Consider the following 19,482-nt stretch of genomic DNA (forward strand, 5'->3'; position numbering starts at 1 on the left):
AAACCGGAAGTGCGGCCAGTGGTCTGTTCGAAGGATACATTATCGATGCTTTGCTGTCTTTTCCCCACTCAAATGTGAGTTATACTATTTTATCCAATACATTTATTTTAAATTACTACACTATATGGAGTCTTCTGTACCCCTATGCCGTTCTGCTTGAACTGGAGACGACAGGATTTCCCCCTAATTTACCTCATTACCGCTAGTGGATTTACTTCATGTTGTTACCTTACAGCAGTAAGGGAAGGTGTAGTGCACCCAGAACAGTGATCCTCTCCCTGCCTAACCATCTGGTGCTGGAGCTTATTTTCACTCACTTCCTACACCATTGAGTGCTCACTGCTACTTGTTTGAATGTATCACAGCATTCACTCTGATGGACCTTTTATGAAATTAACGTATTTATTTATCTTTCAGCACTTATTTATTGTCCACCATTGTTTTTCATCACATATTTCTAGTGCACATCTATTCTAGCATTTGTTATTTATTTGAACATATGTATTGGTTATTTTGGCTATGTACCGTTTTAAACTATTTATTCTTTGGGATTTTTACATTTGATCTGTCATTTTCTTATTGATTGATACACATTTTCATATTAATGGTATTTTTTGGAAGATTTATCACTTTCATTTGCTCAGCGCAGCTCCTTATCTATAGTGACTGACAGTCAGCAGCCCTCTGCTCTGGGAGCTGTCAGGACCGAGTGATTAGGGGTGTTCAATGGCTCGGTTCTCAGCTCAGTGTAAACTGATGGCGCTATATGGCTCCATGCACACAGGGCGTTCTAAAAACGTGCTCAAAAGCTGTTTACTTGACGCCGGAAAAAAGCGGCGTCAAAAACGCGCGTCAAGCCGCGTTTTGCATTGGCGTCATAGCGCGTTTAGGCGCGTCAGCGCTAACAAGCTTTTTTTAAAGTAAACACAACTTTTTACATAAATTCACTCCCATATTACCCAGAATTCCATAAAATATGAGAAATATGACATGACTATGCCATTTTGTGAGGAGAAACTGAGGAGAGAGCATTTGTTTTGAGGAAAATGGATCCTGTGATTCAAAAAATCGATGAGGCAATCCTTCTGATTGCTCTGCATAGGATCTGAAATCAGCTCTGCCTGTTGAATGTCAGTAGCCATGCTTCTTTTCCACACTTTCCACTCTTCTCAACAGGGGCAAAGGTCTCTTGGGTAATGTGGGCATGTATTTCCTGTTTTCCATGTGATTACAGTCACCAATCAAATTTTTTCTGTATTTCCTGGTTTCCAGGTCATTACAATGACCAATCACAGTTAAAAAAAAAAAAAAAAAAACGCTTGACGCGCGTCATGACGCGTTTAGGCGCGTTTAGGCGCGTTCAGTAGCGTCAGGCGTTTTTTGCAGCTTGACGCTGGAGCTCCTGAACCCACAGTTCCTGGGTTTTTTTTTGGAGCTGTAAATTCGCCTATGCCACTTGGAGCTCCTAAAAGCTCTATGTGTGCATGAGTCCATAGAATAACATGGATGGGCGTTCTGCAGCTGCAAAAAAAAACGTCTGACGCTGCTAACAGCAGCTCCAAAAACGTCCAGTGTGCATGAGGCCTATAAGTACCTGTAATAAAATAAATAAATAAACACAGCTCTGTATTCATTGGAGAAATCTTGTATTTATGCATCTATGTATTGTTATGCGACTAATGTAAATACTGTGATAGCGCTAGGCCCTAACACTGTGTGAAAGTGGGCAAAATCAACACTAGGTTATCATGAATGCAGATTGAGGGGCTCCAGAGTTTCTGTGCTGAGTGAAGAAAACTGGGTATTGGGTTTTGTAATTCTGAATCAGGGTGCAGAGTCTGAAGGCTTTAAAGAGTTTTGGGTGGGACAGAGCCTTCAGTTCTGTGTCCATGTTTTTGTAGAGACTTGCAGGCTGTGTGAGGGTACAGGCATGCACACTTGTTATAAGCAAGGATCTGACATTAGTTTAGGGCTCTCCTTTGGAAACAGGTATGTGCTCCTGTTGGGAAACAGCAGTACTCTTGAGCAAAACTCAAAACATCATTCCATGCCGGAGCAAGGGATTCCTTGTCCATAGGGCTGAGATAGAGGCGAGATGGCTGAGACAGTCTGGGGGAGCCGAGTTGACTAGGCGAGTCCAAGGGACTAAGGGAATCTGGATGTGAGAGCCTGGGGTGTCAGAAGAACCCATATCAAGAGGCCAGGGAATGGGCCTGTTCAGTGGAGTTACATATGTAGCAGGTTTTCCAGGCATTGTCTGCCATTGTTACCTTTACCTCTCCAGCCCATGTGAGCTGTGACCTCAGGTGTGGGAACTGAGACAATGACAAATTGCATTCCGGCATCTTTGTTTTTTTTTTTTTTTTTTTATTGTATTTAGGGGATGGGAGAAGGGAATGAGTGGGATACTCCTCTGGCTCAACTAGGTACACTTTTGGGACTCTTTTGGCAAGAAATGCCTATTAGCGCTGTCTTGACACAAGCTGACGCTAGCCAACGCTTCCTGACGCTTGAATACACTGTAACACTGAAAACTGTGCTGGAACCTCGACTTAAAGCGGAGTTCCGGCCACTAAATTTTTATTTTTCAATAAAAATACCCCCGGGACAGTCAGGGCTAGTACATTCTACAATGGATAGCCTCTGTACTGTCCCGGGTCGCACTTACCTTTTAGAAGAAATACTTACCTTGAAAATTTCTTCTCCAGCGCTGCCATCTCGGATGTGGGCAGCTGAAGCCAGCGCGTCCTCTTCTGTGTCCTCTTCTTCCAGAATGCGCCTGCACCGGCCCTGCTCGTCACTTCCGGTGCGGGCGCGTCATCCCTCCACAGCTTCTGGGCATGCCTAGAAGCTGTTTAGCAGGGAATGAGGCGCCGAAAGTGACGAGCGGGGCCGGTGCAGGCGCAATGATTCCTGGGAGCGATGACGTTCAGCTCCCAGGAATCAATGCAAAAAGGGAGTGACGGTGCGGGTCGCGGCCGCAGAGGGAGGAAGTGGAAGAAAGGTGAGTATATTTTTCTTCAATAACAAGGTAAGTAAACCAAAAAAAAAATAGTAACTATCCATTTCTTTTTCAGGTGACCAAAAGCAAGCGGATGGCCCAAAATCGATTATGTCGATTTTGTGGCCGGAACTCCACTTTAATTCAGAAGATCCAGGACTGTAGAATACTTGTCTCCTGACAGTGCTTTGCTCAAAAGTCACTGAATAGCTCCCTCCAGCTCTGCGCTGGCTTGAGGTAGCTCCTTGTAAATTTCTGTGGTGCTGCAACTCTCAACTGGTACACTGCACACTGTACACTGACTCTTCAGGGCCCAAACTGCAGGTGCCCCCTTTAACCCTTCAGGGTCCTCTGAGTAGGCACCCCCTTTACAGCTAGCTGACACTTGGATCCTAGAACCTTCTCCAGAGTGGTCCCCTCTAACACTAGGCAGACCCCCAGGGGCAATCCGCAGTACTCACAACCTTTGTAGGCTTTCCAGGGACTGGACCCCTCTCTCTCTCCACTGGTTCTCGGCACACCGGATCCTCTTCAGCTCACATCAGCACCCTCTGGATTCTCAGGCCTCTCCCAGAGACATCTGCTTCCTCTGACAGATGGAGAGACAGCCGTCCTCTCCCTCCTGGGACTCCGCTTCCCGCTAAAGACCATGAGTCATGCACTCCCTTCAAACTTCAAACTTATACCCAGAATCTGCCTTCTGGGGTAGTTACAAGCCTGAATCTGTCCCTGATTGGGTTTCCTCCACTGCCCTATGAGAAGCCTCTCACAGAGAGAGGGAGATTCCCCTCTCAGCAGACACACCTGGAAGCCATGACAACCTACCTGACAAAAATAAATCATGGCTCTGCTATTAGGCAGACAAAGCCCACTATATTTTACCTAGCACCTACCTGTAGGGTGCTACACATAGTTAGGTTGAAAAAAGAAACAAGTCCATCTGGCTCAACCAATAAAAAACAAAAAACAGTAAAGAAAACCCAACCATACAATCCCATATACACAATCCTATACCCGCAGTTGACCCAGAGGAAGGTGAAAAACCCCAGCAAAGTATGATCCAATTTGCTACAGCAGGGGAAAAAATCCTTCCTGATCCCCCGAGAGGCAATCTGATATTCCCTGAATCAACTTTACCTATAAATTTTAGTACCCACTTATATTAAGTCCACCCATGAAAGAATCAAGGCCTTTTTTAAAGCAATCTAGTGAGCTGGCCAGAACCACCTCTGTAGGGAGTCTATTCCACATTTTCACAGCTCTTACGGTGAAGAAACCTTTCCGTATTTGGAGACGAAATCTGTTTTCCTCTAGATGTAAAGAGTGCCCCCTGTCCTCTGTGATGACCTTAAAGTGAAAGCAACTTAAATTCTGAAGGAGTCAGGAGAACCCAGAGAGCTGGGTAAAGCCTTGTTCACATTATGAGTTTTTTTTTTTTCATTCAACCCAGCGGGAAGTTAGAGAAGCTAGTATGACGATCTTCCCTGCTGAGCTGTTGTGTTCTAACAGGGGGAAGGCCCCCACCACCAGAGCACTCCGATCAGCACTCTCCACCATTGGCTGAGGATGCTGATTGGTGGTTGGTCCAATGCTGTTTTTCCAGTATACTCATTCTACAGAAGCCGGTCAAACAGGGTGGCATACACTCACAAGGGCCGAATGTCAGCCAGCTTTTTTCCAAATGGCCGATGTCTCCTGACTTTTGGCCCATGTGTATAGGGGACAGTCTGGGGGACCAGTGAAAAGAACAGCAGTGCGGCTGAAAAGGGAGCCGGTGGCTTGGCATTTTCTGTTATCTGTTTGGATAATGAAAACCCCCTATATGGGGAAACCCTGATGTAGGGACTTTGCGATTGTTTTTAAATAAAAGTGGGGTGGCAAGCCATAAAACCACAGTTCAGGCTGACATGGTCTCACTAAAAATGCATCTACCACCCCCAAAATACAGAATATCACAGTACCTACATTGACTTGGTATCTGCCTTTTGCAATCCTTTTCCCAGTAGAACACAGATGTTGAGGGAGGAGCAGGGCAGCATTGAAGGTCAGTCAGCTGTGCTGCATGCAAACATGCTGAAAGGAACTTGTTGGCAGGAGGAGAGAGCAAAGGGATGAACTTATCCTTCTACTACTGCACCTTTCCTGGCTAGGCCAATGGTGGGAGCAGGTTGGTAACCAAGCTAAATCACATTACCATAGCAGAGAAGAGCCAGGTAAGCATTTTGGCTGTGAAGTGTGACAGGGCTGTGCAAATCTCAGGACTGGATAGACAGAAATACAAATCAATTGTCAGGTAAACACAGCTCACTTTATAGAGTATGTATTTTAGCTATTTGCCTGCAGACTTTCCTTCAGCCTTGCACAGTAGTACATGCTGTACCAAAAGTGTGTACACACCGATTTTACTGCACACTGTCAGCTTTTCACAATGTGCATTAGAAGCTGCATCAAGTCAGACAGTGCCTGCCTCATTTCCTGGTTGGAGGATGTCCAGCATCATCTAGCTCTTTGTTCCCCAGCCAGATTGTACCTGGCCCGCCCCTTTTCATTCTTTGGATTTCATTTTTTTTATTCATGGAGGCTCAGCATCACCTGTGGGCATTACCTAGGGTGATCTGCATGCAAATACAGTCTGCCTGGGAACACCCACTCTAATTCAGGTCTTCTAGTACATGGGTCTTAAAACTCTCTAAGCAGTGTCCCTCAGGCTTTATGGGGGCCGGACTGTGGGGTAGTAGGGTAGTCGGGTAGTAGGAAAATGTCTGGTGTCAGTGGGAGTAGACAATGTCTCAGGCTTGGTCGCCTTTGGTCGTTAGGTGGAATAGGGCCCCATCATTGGTGTCGATGGGAGGATCAATGCCTCATCACTGGTGTCAGTGGGGGGAGTAGTGCCCCATCATTGGTGTCAGTAAAAGGAATAGTTCCCCACTGTTGGTGTCAGTGGGAGGAATAGTGCCTCAACATCGGTGTCAGTGGGAGGATTAGTGCCCCATTATTTGTGTCAGTGCGAAGAATAGTTCCCCATCATTGGTGTCAGTGGGAGGAATAGTGTACCATTGTTGGTGTCAATGGGAGGAATAGTGGGGCACTGTTGGTGTTAGTGGAAGGAATAGTGCCCCATCATTGGTGTCAGTAGAAGGAATAGTGCTCCATCATTGGTGTCAGTGGCAGAAGTAGTGCTCCATTGTTAGTGTCAATGGGAGGAACAGTGCTCCATTGTTAGTGTCAATGGGAGGAACAGTGCTCCATTGTTAGTGTCAATGGGAGGAACAGTGCTCCATTGTTGGTGTCAGTGTGAGGAACAGTGCTCCATTGTTAGTGTCAATGGGAGGAACAGTGTTCCATTGTTGGTGTCACTGGGAGGAACAGTGCTCCATTGTTGGTGTCAGTGGGAGGAAAAGTGCCCCATTGTTGGTCTCAGTGGGAGGAATAGTGCTCCATTGTTGGTGTCAGTGGGAGAAATAGTGCTCCATTGTTGGTGTCAGTGGGATGAATATTGTCTTTTATCAATGGAAAGAACAGTGCCCCAAGGAAAACAAAGGGCTGCATTCATCCCATGGGCCCCAGTTTGGAGACCAGTGCTCTAGTGCATTCTATTGTGATTAGCAAGGAGTATTATCTCCAAGGGTTAGAAAGGCTGGATTCATCTCTTTTTCATGGATAGTGTAGGACCCACTGATAATGGGGTACTTTGACGTAGTGGTGGGCTTGAGCACGATATGGCCATATGGTGGGACCAAACCCCCATTTTTATTTATGGATTGTCTGCAGATTTGGTAGTAATTTCTTTTGCATTTGCGCGCTATTCTTTTTTAATATACATTTCTTTTGGTTCATAGCTGCAGCAGCTTTAGAAATACATGGGTATGCTCCCCCAAATTTTTTGCCTGTTTATTATGTATTCGGTCTGACCAGACTACCGTGGTTGAGCAGCCCTCCCCACCCCCCACACACACCTGTACTCAATCAGTGTCCACCATCAAGTGGATATAGGAGGAGTCCCCTGTAGTGCATTTGCACATCTTTCCTAGCAAGGAGTATTATCTCCAAGGGTTAGAAAGGCTGGATTCATCTCTTTTTCATGGATAGTGTAGGACCCACTGATAATGGGGTACTTTGACGCAGTAGTGGGCTTGAGCACTATATGGCCATATGGTGGGACCAAATCCCCATTTTTATTTATGGATTGTCTTCAGATTTGGTAGTAATTTCTTTTGCATTTGCGCGCTATTCTTTTTTAATATACATTCTATTGTGATTCTTTTACCATCCATTACTCAAGCCCTGAAGAATGGGGAGGCCTTTTCCCCTGAAACACGTTGGCTGTATCTGATGCTCTTAACCAATAAATGTTTCAAAAGGACTTTTTAGGGGATAGGAATACTTGTGCTAGGCGCTCCTTAGTACACATCCAAAAGTCGATCCTCTAGTCCACCAACAAGGAACACAGTAATCACCCCTGGAAGAAAAATCTTATATCATAGTTTGTAGTAATTTTCCACCTTACCAGATGGGATGTCGGCTTTTGCAGCTTTTCTGAATTCTGACAATTGTTTTCAATCTTCAGTGCAAGAAAATCAACTGATTCCTAGCAGAGACAAAAACGAGGGTCAGACACAATCATATAATATGGCAAACATGCTTGGAATAGATGGTATTTGGAAAAATGTTGGAGTCTTCAAAAGTGCCCATAACCTCCCCACCCCCTCCGACCCACAATCCTGACATGAATATCGCCCCCCCCCCCCCCCCCCCCAGAGCCACAATCTTGGATTGCTTTCATAAAAATGAATTTTTTTTGACAACTAGGAGATTTAGCAATGAAATAAAGAGATGTTCAGAGAAAAGTGGCCACCAATAAATTGTTAGTTTAATTTAAAAGCTGAAACCCTCTAAGCTGCTATCACAAACCTTTTGGTCAATATCTAAGTTGACCTTAAAGTGGAATTAAAGCCTAAGGCAGGCCATACATGTTCAATTAGATTTACCAAAAACCTAATGAGTTCAAAATGAAACAACTTTCAATTGTACCAAGTTAGGCAGGCCCGTGCACTACACAGTTTAAGGGAAATCTAAGGGAAAATTGTACAAGATAATTGAACATGTATGGCCAGCCTAACACTAACTATTCTTAGAAATGTTCCCTCCTCCTTCTCCTAGCTATCCTGCCTACCCTATGTAAAAAAAGATCTGTATACTCTCTTTTTTTTAAGTACAGTCTGGTCCAGTCATGTGATCCTGCAGCTCCAGCTCTCCTGAATCAGTGGTTGCTGGAGAGAGGAGGGAGCGCTGACAACAGCTGAGAATTCTGGGGGTTGTGACGTTACCCATAGACTCCAATGACCAGCTAATGTCACCGCTCCCTCCTCTCCCTGACATAGGAGAACTGGAGCTGCAGGATCACATGACCAGACCGACGTGGACTAAAAAAAAAAAAAGAGAGGGGAGGAAACATTTTTAAGAAGTTAGTTTAGTTAGTGTAGGGCTTTAATTCACCATATGGTGCATCACTATAACTAAAAATGAAGTTTAGGTATGCAAATTTTTACTGTTACTGTACATTGGTCCAGCTTTGACCAATATGGGTATGTATGTGCCGTACCTGTGGGATCCTTCAGAGTGCAAAGTGTTTTCTGGTTGGCCAGGAAATCTCTGAGAGATGTGTTTAGATCATAGAACTGAACTGAAACTGGGGAAATTAATTACATATAATATTTAAAATGTTAAAGCCCAATTGAAATTTCACATCTTCATTTTTTTTTATTGTCCTGTGCCCTGGTACAAGTTGTGACTACTTTTTGCTTGGAAATATTATAAAATATCATGTAAGTAAATGAAAATGACAATTCCTTCCCTCCCACTGCAGTGGTCTGCACTGGCAGAGCTAACTAATAGTCACACCTCTCATCTCAAGTGTCCTCACACAGTGCAACTGCATTACTGAATGCTGATTGCAGAGAGCATGTCTAAAACTGGGCATATGTTAATCACATTTTGACTGATTATTACAGGGGGTGGTCCTGTCTGCATTAGTGGACTTGACAAAAGTTGATTTTTCAATTGATTTTGTTGAGGAAGCCAGGTGGAAAATTCTTTGCAACCAATTGGATGAAAGCACTGTGGTATTCTGACAGCCACAGGTGCTAGCGGTCAGAATATAATCGCCGTCACTGTAGATACTCTCATCAGCCTCTGAAGCAGCCGGCTGAGACTGGCGAAAGCGGTCAGGACTACGCCATTGTCCACCTCCTTACTATGACCCAAAAGCCACTTTATGGGATGGATACACACTGCAATGAATGCCTCTTCTACTGCCCATAGGAGGTCCATAGGTGACAGTATTTAATAAGCATATCTTACTTCTCATAGATGTGGGATTTTAAATGTCTTCATATCATATCATGACCTTTATGGATTACAACTATAATCTTTGGAACTGTGCTTGATGGTCTTAGACTTCCGTTTGCCCCGTCAGTGTGGCCAGCTTTTATTCAAGGCATGGAGATTTGTTTTGGCGCGGCAGATAATATCTGACCTTTGGTTGGGATCTCATTACTGCACCCTTAGAACCTTGACTACATAGCCTTCTCTAGACCACTGCAACTTTCCAAATCTGTTTGGATATATCCCACATTGCCATAATCCTTGTGCAGAGATGTATAGTAACTAAGTAGAACTACTTCACTATTGTACTTAAGTACCGAAAGGCGGTATCTGTACTTTCCTAGAGTAGAATTTTTTTCTCCTACTTCCACTTTTACTTCACTACATTATTTCAATGATTTCAATACTTCTACTCCGATATTTTTTTTTTTTGTGCTGCATAGTTACTCGTTACTATTATAAAAATTACCACTGCCAGAACAGTAGATGGCAGGTTTCATGAAGCTCAAAACATGTGTATTATCAGCGCATACGAAAATAAAAGCTACTGTATGTATAAATAAAAGCTGCATTTGAAATAATAAAAAACAATATGATGTTCAAACTTTTGACTTCTTTCTTTAATAACTACATAACACAGTACTTGTACTTTTACTTTCAGTACTTGAGTAGCAATTTTTTTTCAAAACTACTGGTACTTTTACTTTCAGTACTTGTGTAGTTTTTTAAAAAAAAATTTAAAAACTACTTGCAATACTTAAGTACAAAAAATGTTGAATACTTTAGTACTTCTACTCAAGTCACTTTTTGATCGAGCACTTCCACTTCTACTCAAGTCACTTTTTGATCGAGCACTTGTACTTTTACTCAAGTATGGGTTTCGAGTACTTTATACAACTCTGTCCTTGTGCGCCTTTCTACAATCCAGTAGGAACTGTGTGAATTTCTCCTATTGATCATATCCAAGAACTGTGGCTCTGGTGTGGAGACATTCATTTAAAGGACTATACCGGATTGTTCCTTTGCAGGACCATCTATCCAGTATTACTGGACCCTGTACATATCCCCATCCACTGGCAGCACTAGCCAGGGGGTCAGAGTACAATAACTTTACAGATACCTTGTGGTCATAGACATTCTCATACGGTGGACATCGGCTTTTTATTAGTATGAGTGTTTATTGTGTGATGTGGTACCATTTGTATTGCTAGTTTTTTCTTTGCTTGACCTAAATAAACATTTTTCTAGTGGACACAGTGAGTTGAATCTCAGTGATTGTGCACTGTAGATTTGGCCATCCACGCTGTTAAGCTTTGATGGATGAATCAGGGGAAATCTTAATTAGTATTGCCAGTTTAACACTGGTGCCTACTGGACTGAATAGCCATAGTTGGAAGCCCATCACAGCTACTGTACCTGGGTAAGCTATAAAACTGAAGGCAGTACTGATTGCGAAGTCTGACCGCATATCAATTTCCATAACTTTAAATGGGCTTTAATCATTAGCCGCATACTTAAGGATAAGAGTTTTTTTTACTGATTAATTCAATAGCTGAAGTAATAATTGGAGTTAGAAAAGTAGCTAATTCTGAAGTAAGGGCAAAACTATTTTTATGGGATTACCAATGCCATGAAACCTGAAGAACCAAAACTACAAAATAAGGTTTATTTACCAAGAAATTGCTGCTTAGTGACTGGCAGGCATCCAGGACTTCTGGGTCAAGAGCAATAGACAACTCCCCACCTGACAAAATAAGCAAATGTATAATTATGTATATATAAATGCAAATGTAATTATTAATAATAAAGTTCCAACATATTATGCAGCTCCATATAAAGGTAAGAGTCTATAGGACAGGAATAAAGATCTGATACAGGAAATAAGTGTACCCTCCCTATATGAGCTTTCAAATGGTTAAATGATAAAAGTTTAGAAAATTAAGCAGCCACTGATTGAAGTGAATTCAAGTTTTTTGCCCTTAAAGAGGAAGTAAACCCTCTGAAAAAAAATGTGAAAAAAAAACCTGTAAAGACAAAGGCATAATGAGCTACTATGCATCGCATACTAGCTCATTATGAAGTACTTACCTAAAAACTAAGCCCCAGCAGTGCCGACAGGACGGCCGACATGTCATGCCGCCCTGCTTCCTGGATCGCGTCCTCTGGCCATCTGATTGGCCAGAGGTGCGATTACATCACTCCCGCGCATGCGCGCAGGATCCGCCGTTCACGGCACTGGGCTCTGAAGGAACGGCACGGGTAAATATCTCCTAAATGTTGCATGTTTAGGAGATATTTATAGCACCTATAGGTAAGCCTTAATATAGGCGTACCTCTAGGTAAAAGTCTTTAAAGTGGGTTTACAACCACTTTAAAGCTAAACTCCAGCATTACCCTCCGTCAGTTGTGCAGAATCCTGTACTGAAATGGTTTACTCATTTCACAGCATACTGTAAGCTTCTCACAGTGTGCATTAGAAGCTGCAGCAAGTCAGATGGAGCCAGTTCCATTCCTTGGCTGGAAGTCATCCATCATCATCCACCCCTTGGTTTTACTGTATTTTTGTTCTTGCAATCATGGAGGCATAATAACCCCCAAGAGGCAGCCCGCTGCTTGCATCAGGGCTGAGGGCTCTAGTGAGGAGTTCTGAGGCAGGGCTCTGTAATCTTTTCAGAAAGCATACTGCCAGCTTCTTTTACCTACCATGATCTGCATTACATAGTGAAGAACAGTGACCAGGTAATGATGGGTTTAATCCCTAACCTCGTTCTGGGAGGATGGACGAGTATGTCCTACCACTCTAGGGGATTGCGCACACCCGGGGGGGGGGGGGGGGGGGCTCATGTACAAGTACGTCCTACCACTCTAGGGGCTTTACAGTGCATTACGATCATGGTGTAGGGCCACTTTGATTGGCCCTGATCACATATGCGGAGTAACGGGCTCCAGAGTATTGTTTCAGAGCAGAGAAAACTAAGCTTTAAGTTTTCTTTGGGTTTCTTCTGGATTCCTGTATCAGTTCTGGAGGCTTTGAAGCATTTTGGGTAGGCAGAACTCCCGTGTCCAGGTTTTACCTGACCAAGGCCTAACGCCTGATGTTTCTGCCTGCTGCCTGGCCCAATTCTTTAGATATTTGCTGACCTCATCTCTGCCTGTACTGACCCTGGCCTGTTTATGGACCATGATCCTGCCTGCTGCCTAGACCAATCCTTTGGTTTTTTGCTGACGGCGTCTCTGCCTGCTGCCTCTATTGACCCTGGCCTATTTATGGACAATGTTCCTGCCTGCTGCCTAGACCAATGCTTTGGCTATTTGCTGACCACATCTCTGCCTGCGGGCTCTACTGACCCTGGCCTGTTTATGGACCACATTCCGGGCCTGCTGCCTAGACCAATCCTTTGGCTATTTGCTGACCATGTCTCTACCTGCTGCCCGTACTGGCCTTTTCCTGTTTATGAACCATGTTCCTGCCTGCTGTCTGGACCAATCCTTGTTTATTTTAATTCAGTAAAATAAGGAGATATTGATTTTTTCAAAAATAATGGAAAAGACGTGCCACAAGTAATGCAGTGCAATAAATGAATTGTGCATCAGTGAATTGACCTTTCTGTCTTTTAATTGTGGAATGTCAATTGTATATCGGAAATTAACCACTTGCCGACCGCTCACATGGAGCGTACTGCGGCAAAGTGGCACGATCCCGTCCAGCGACGTAGACCTACGTCGCTGGACTCCTCCCCCTGTAGGCGGCGCTCGTGCGCCGCCGGAGGCGCGCTCCCGCTGTTTTCATTCACAGCGGGAGTCGGGCCAGGGGAGGAGCAGCGGCGATTGCCGCTGCTCTGCCCCGATCGTCGGGGAATCGAGTGAGGAGATCCGCCCGCCTGTGTAAACAGAGCGGGCGGATCTCCATAGTGACAGGGACTGACAGATCGGAGTGTTCAGTATAGCTGGACATCCGATCTGTCCTTCTGTCACTCAGTCATCTCCCCCCCCACACGTCAGTAAGCACCAGGCATACATTAACCCCTCCCTCTCCAATAAAATTAACCCCTTCACTGCCAGTGTCATTTTTACAGTAACAGTGCATATGTATAGCACTGATTACTGTAGTAATGTCACTGGTACCCCCAAAAGTGTCAAAAATGTCAGTCAAGGGTCCGATCTGTCCGCCGCAATGTCGCAGTCCCGCAAAAAAAATCGCAGATCACCGCCATTACGCGTTAAAAAAAACCCACCAAAAATGACAGAAATCTTTCCCTTTGTTAGTAAACGCAATAACTTTTGCGCAAACCAATCAAAATACGCTTATTGCGATTTTTTTTACCAAACATATGTAGCAGCAAACAAATTGGCCAAAAATTAAAAAAAAAAATTGATTTTTACATTTTTTTTGGGGGGAATTTCATATAAAAAAATGTTAAAAATATTGTTATTTTTTCAAAATAAACGCTCTTTTTTTGTTTATAGCGCAAAAAGTAAAAATCGCACAGGTGATCAAATACCACCAAAAGAAAGCTCTGTTTGTGGGAAAAAAAAGACGTAAATTTCGTTTGGGTACGGCGTCGCACGACCGCGCAATTGTCAGTTAAAGTCTCACAGCGCCGAATCGCAAAAAGTGGCCTGGACGGAAGACAGCAAAATCCTCCGGTGGTCAAGTGGTTAAATAACTATTTTCATAGGTGTTTCTTTGGTAGCATGATACAAAAATACAAGTCTATGGAAAGTTTTAGACCAAAGATATATTACTTCTCTCAATGATGGTGTTATCACTCTGATATAAAGGCGTTATCACTTTCTGATATTGGTTTTGCACAAACAAGAATTATCTCAGTGCAAAGTTCAGAGCCTGATCTGACCTTCGGTATCATGATAATGGGGAGATAGTACAGTTTTGAAGGTTTGAATTTGAGATCAGTTTGGGATGCTTCTGAGATCACTCAGAGCTAATTGATGGGTCCATTTGACCTGCTGTAGACCTCCTGCTGACCTGCACTAACCTGTTCCAAGCTGATTTTTGTATTCCTAATTGACTTGTATAGGGAGAGAAATGGTTCATACAGGCCACTCAACATAGACCCTTACAGTTTACTGTTATCCCTGCTCTAGCTAGGATGTCATTTTTTGCTTCTGGGTGAAACCACTGCTTTACTATATGTCTCATTGTCAGCATGCCACAGAGGGGGCAGGTAGACATGCCATTTTTAGGGCCTTAGGGCTAATTTAACATGGATGTAGAGCCCCGTGCAGTGTGAAGAGCGGTTTGTAAATCTTTTTTTTTTGTACTGGCACTGAGCTGTGTGCATATAAGTGAATGGATATGCATTGGCTGTATGGACTCGGAGCCATACACAGCCAAGTTTGAGAGGTACACAGGCATGTTGCATGGCCCCAACACAGAACCTTAACCCCTTCCAACCCAGCCCTGGTGTCCCGTTACATGGGTCTTCATGCCTGGGGGGTGGGACGGACTTCCCTCTGTGCTTGGCTGTCCCAATGATCACGCTCGCACACAATTATGACTAGAGACCGAGAGCTGTCTATGATAGCCTGGGCACTGTGCTGGGAGCGTACAAGGAGTGCACTCTCAGCACAGAAACCTTGGCTGTCTACCCTAATAATAAACGTATCTTATTTGCTTCCATTTGGTGCGAAGTATACCATTGTGTTTTGTCATATTTGTTTAAAAAATGCAAAAAATAAATAAAAAATACCTGCAGGAAATTCAGTGAGCTTGTAATTTTCTGCAAATTTTGCCTGTGCTGTATTTTTTTTTTTCAGTTAGCAGCATTATCAGCCCTGCTCCATTCTCACTGTGAACTACAGAACACCTCCTCCTACTGTCCTCCTCGGAAGAGAACCAGTTAGGGCTGACAACACTGGCATTTCAGTGCAGCAAAGGAACTGTGTTGGCTGCTCAAACAGGAAGTCAAGGGCAGATCATTACATATCTTTCTGTTCTAGCATTGTTAAAGGAATAAATATGGTAAAATGTTTATGTATTTGAGAGATGTCCTGTATATGTTTTTTTTTTTTCCCTGGACATGTACTTTTGGTGCTATTGCAGCTTGGTGAAGCTGGGCAATTAAAAGATATGTATTTTATAGCAAGCTAGCATGCCAAATCTTTATGGCAAGACGATGGTGCTCATAGCTGAACGTGTCCTCTTAATATTGACAAAAAGTTTCAAAAAATTTGCATATTGAAACTTCATCGAAAAGCGTTGAAATATAAATCCGTAAAAAAAAAAAAAACGAATTACATCTGGCTTTATCGCTGTTATAAATAGTTATTAATATAACATTTGAAAACCTTTGTATAGAACATTAAATACTCCTATTTTGTCTTAAAAAATACATGAGTATTCAATGTATGAGGCTTATGCAATTGAATTGGAGTTCATTAATAAACTTAACCAGCACTGACTGAACTCTCACCTGCTGTAAGATACTTGGTGTGGTATAAGGTGGAAATCTTCTCATGTGCTTCGATCAAAATCTGCAAAGACTGAGGGTTTAGTGTCTCCTCTTTGGGAACATCAAAGGTGATCCAGGTGTGGACCAAATCCCTGAATGTATAGAACGCAAAGTCAGCATATTTTATATACAATTCCGTTGGTTTGTCTTCAGTGATGGATGTTGGAAGACCACTAAGGTCTCCTGTGTGTAGGACACCAATAGGTCTGATGCTAACACTGGCCAAGGCCTGAAGAAGGCTCCTGTAGCACTGTACTTGAGTCTCATCCTTGAGTAGAAAGTTCCAATTTAGATAAATCTTGTAGTGGGTGACTCCATACTTCTGTAGAACAGGTAACTGTTCCGTCATCACTTGTAGATCTCTTTTACTGCACCCAAGTACATTATTTGGCATTGCCTCATTATGAAGACCTATTTTACTTTGGCTCAGAGGTCCAGCAATGAAAATTAGGTCTTTATCGGCTATTGAGACGCTTCCATGACACAAGGATGAGAGGAGAACCAGGAGGAGCCCTCCCCAGGCTAGACCCATTCTGGCCAGTCTGTATCCTAAGCTGTACCAGGAAAGCTATTTATGGATTGATAAAAGCCATAAAATTAGCACTGGCTGTCTTATCTCCAATACAGATAAAGGTTAGAAAAACTATTTATGAAGGGATAATGAGGCTGCTACAACATTAGATAAAATATATAGAACCCCTTTCAAAATATTCTGTTGTTACATTTCATATACCCACAACTGTAACCCCAAAGTCACAATTTCAGTGGGATTGGTAATCAACCAAAAAATCATTGGGGACTTAAAGATAAGCCTCTTTTTCTCTTTCTGGGATTTCATTTTTTCACATATATACAGTGCATATGGAAAGTATTCACAGTGCTTCACTTTTTCCACATTTTATGTTACAGCCTTATTCCAAAATTTAATAAATTCAGTATTTTCCTCAAAATTCTAAAAACAATACCCCCTAATGACAAAATGAAAGAAGTTTGTTTGAAATCACAGCCTTTGCCATGAAACTCAAAAATGAGCTCAGGTGCATCCTGTTTCCACTGATCATCCTTGAGATGTTTCTTCAACTTGATTGGAGTCCACTTTTGGTAAAATCAGTTGACTGGACATTATTTGGAAAGGTACACACCTGTCTATATAAGGTCCCACAGTTACCAGTGCATTTCAGAGCACAAACCAAGCCATGAAGTCCAAGGAATTGTGCTTTCTCTCGAGCAAAAAAAGTGAGCAGGCCAGGGTCAGTGTTCTGGCTAGGCGAACTAGGCAGCCGCTTAGGGCAAACTGCTGCCCAGGGCGCACTGCTGCCTAGCCTAGTCGGGTGGGTGCAGGTCGGCCCAGTTAGATCATCATGTAGTCAGCTCGCCGAGCCCGGCGGCAGCTGTGGCCAGCGAGGCTCCACGAGAATAGTGCTGTGTGACAGTGGGCCCACTCTGAGTGACATTAAATGTGTGCATTGCTGTGCAGTGCAGGCCTCACAAGGCAGTCTGTCCGGGCAGCACTGTCTCTGTGTGTGAATTGGATTGGTGGTTGAAGCCAGCGCCCGCCAGACCCCACCAATCCCTGTCATGATTACGATTAGCTGTGGCCTGGCTGGCACTGTGTACCAGGACAAATGCCATGCCAGCCAATGAGGTGCTGAGCACGGGCGCAGCGCACGATCCGCCTCAACGTGACGTTATTTCCTCATCCAGTCCCACCCACAGAGCAGAGGAGCCTGCACAGTCCCTGGCTGTCCCACATGATGTTCGTATGGACTGTAAAGGATGGAGCTGAGAAGAGAAGGTGCTGTGTGTATAACAGTGTATGGCCTGTAATAAAGGCTACCTGGCTGTAGACAAACATTATACACAGTCTGCAGCAGTCGTATTCTTCAGAATTCCCTGTGTAGTCACTGCATTATGGCATCATATAGATATTTATTATGGACAAACATTGGATACTGGATTGTGGGTAAACATTGGCATTGGCAAACCCAAGGCATACAGCAAGCAGGAACCAGCAGCTACATATAGATAACATCCACCCTCCAGCCCTCCACAATAGTCCCACTGTTTGGAGCTTAAACAAGGACATTGGGCCGATTTGTCCGCCGCAATGTCACAGTCCCGTTAAAAGTCGCTGCTCGCCACTATTATTAGTAAAAAAAATTAAAAATTCCATAAATCTATCCTATAGTTTGTAGACGCTATAACTTTTACGCAAACCAATTTTTTCTGGATTGGGGGGTGGGCGCAAGTAGCTGGTCTTGCCTAGGGTGCAAAAAAGTCAAGCACCGGCCCTGTGAGCAGCACAGTACTGGCATCCCATCACATCAATTTCAAGAGGCTAGCATTCAAAGACAGTAGTGCCTTAGATGTTCTCATATGCCAGATAAACAATTATGAGGTTCAAAACACAGGAGTGCCTAGGCAAGCTGCCATTTTTCAGGAGCATATCAAGACTAGGGAAACGCAAATCTGCGAGTATTGGCTTTTCCGAGCAGTGGTGGCGCATGCGCAGTTGATTTCAGGCCTGCCGCAGCCATTTTTTTACAGGTGCCACTGCCCTTCAAGCAGCCCCAGGGCAGGGGGACATGCCGGCCTACCGAGAAATTTCCCGGTATCCTGGTAGGCCAGTGCGGCCCTGTGCAGGAGGATAACAGAATCAAATCAAAAGGAATATTTAGAAACACTGTAGTGATCGGTTGTAGGGAAGTATTTACACAAGGTTTATAGTTACATAGTTAATCTGGTTGAAAAAAGGCATAAGTCCATCCAGTTCAACCAACAGAGAAAAAATAAGAAAACCGAAACTCTCAGCTAGAAATCCCCCATATACACCAGGGGTCTTCAAACTACGACCCTCCAACTGTTGTGGAACTATATGTCCGATGATGCATTGTAAAACTCTGACATTCACATATATGACTAGGCATGATCGGAATTGTGGTTCCTGAACAACTGGAAGGCTATAGTTTGGAGACCCCTGATATACACTATCCAATACCCATGGGTTACTTAACAACTTAAAGCGGAGCTACACCCAAAAGGGAAAGTTCCGCTTTCAGCACTCTTTCCCCCCCAAATATGCCACATTTGGCATGTCATTTTTTTTTTTTTTTTGGGGGGGAGCAGGTACTTAGTTTTGACAGGTACCAGGTCCCACTTTCCACTCCGGCTAGGCAGCCAGAGCGGAAGTTTTTCTCTCTCCCTCCCTGCAATCTTCTGGGACACGTCAAAGGTCCCAGGAGATCGCACGCTGTCACACCACTGAGGCAGCTGAGTAACCTAAGACTCTCTCTGCCTAACAATTCTTTATCTGAGTTTGACAGCCCCATAATCCATTGCTCAGGTGCAGTGAATAAATTACTGATGTCACTTCAGAAGGGGTGGAACAATTAATAGGTTTTAATTAAAATCCAAAATTACTATTAATCACCTGCTGACCTGGGGATTCAAACTCACAATCTTTCATTTGCAAGCACGTTATTCTACCAGCTAAGCCACCAAGCCAGCTGATTAACATTGGACTCTCTCTGGCTAACTAACTTCTATTTGAGTTTGACAGCTCTTTTATAGGGCTCTGACGCTGCCCCATAATCCATTGCTTTAGGTGCAGTGAATAAATTACTG

The 19,482-nt window shown here is 43.7% G+C and overlaps 1 protein-coding gene across 1 annotated transcript in view; it reads right to left on the reverse strand.

Annotated features, from left to right (window-relative positions):
• The window catches only part of LOC309558740 (uncharacterized protein), a gene marked incomplete at its 5' end in the record, with an annotated part of 184,416 nt that overhangs the window by 69,585 nt on the left and 95,349 nt on the right, over positions 1–19,482 (reverse strand). The window contains 3 exons of the mRNA XM_082261787.1: positions 7,509–7,589; positions 11,059–11,129; positions 15,820–16,412. Of these exons, the coding sequence (XP_082117913.1) occupies positions 7,509–7,589; positions 11,059–11,129; positions 15,820–16,412 (745 nt within the window). The remainder of the gene's footprint in view (positions 1–7,508; positions 7,590–11,058; positions 11,130–15,819; positions 16,413–19,482) is intronic.

This window comes from Pelophylax lessonae (assembly GCF_965119305.1).
Source record: "Pelophylax lessonae genome assembly, chromosome: 6".
Lineage (NCBI taxonomy): Eukaryota > Metazoa > Chordata > Amphibia > Anura > Ranidae > Pelophylax > Pelophylax lessonae.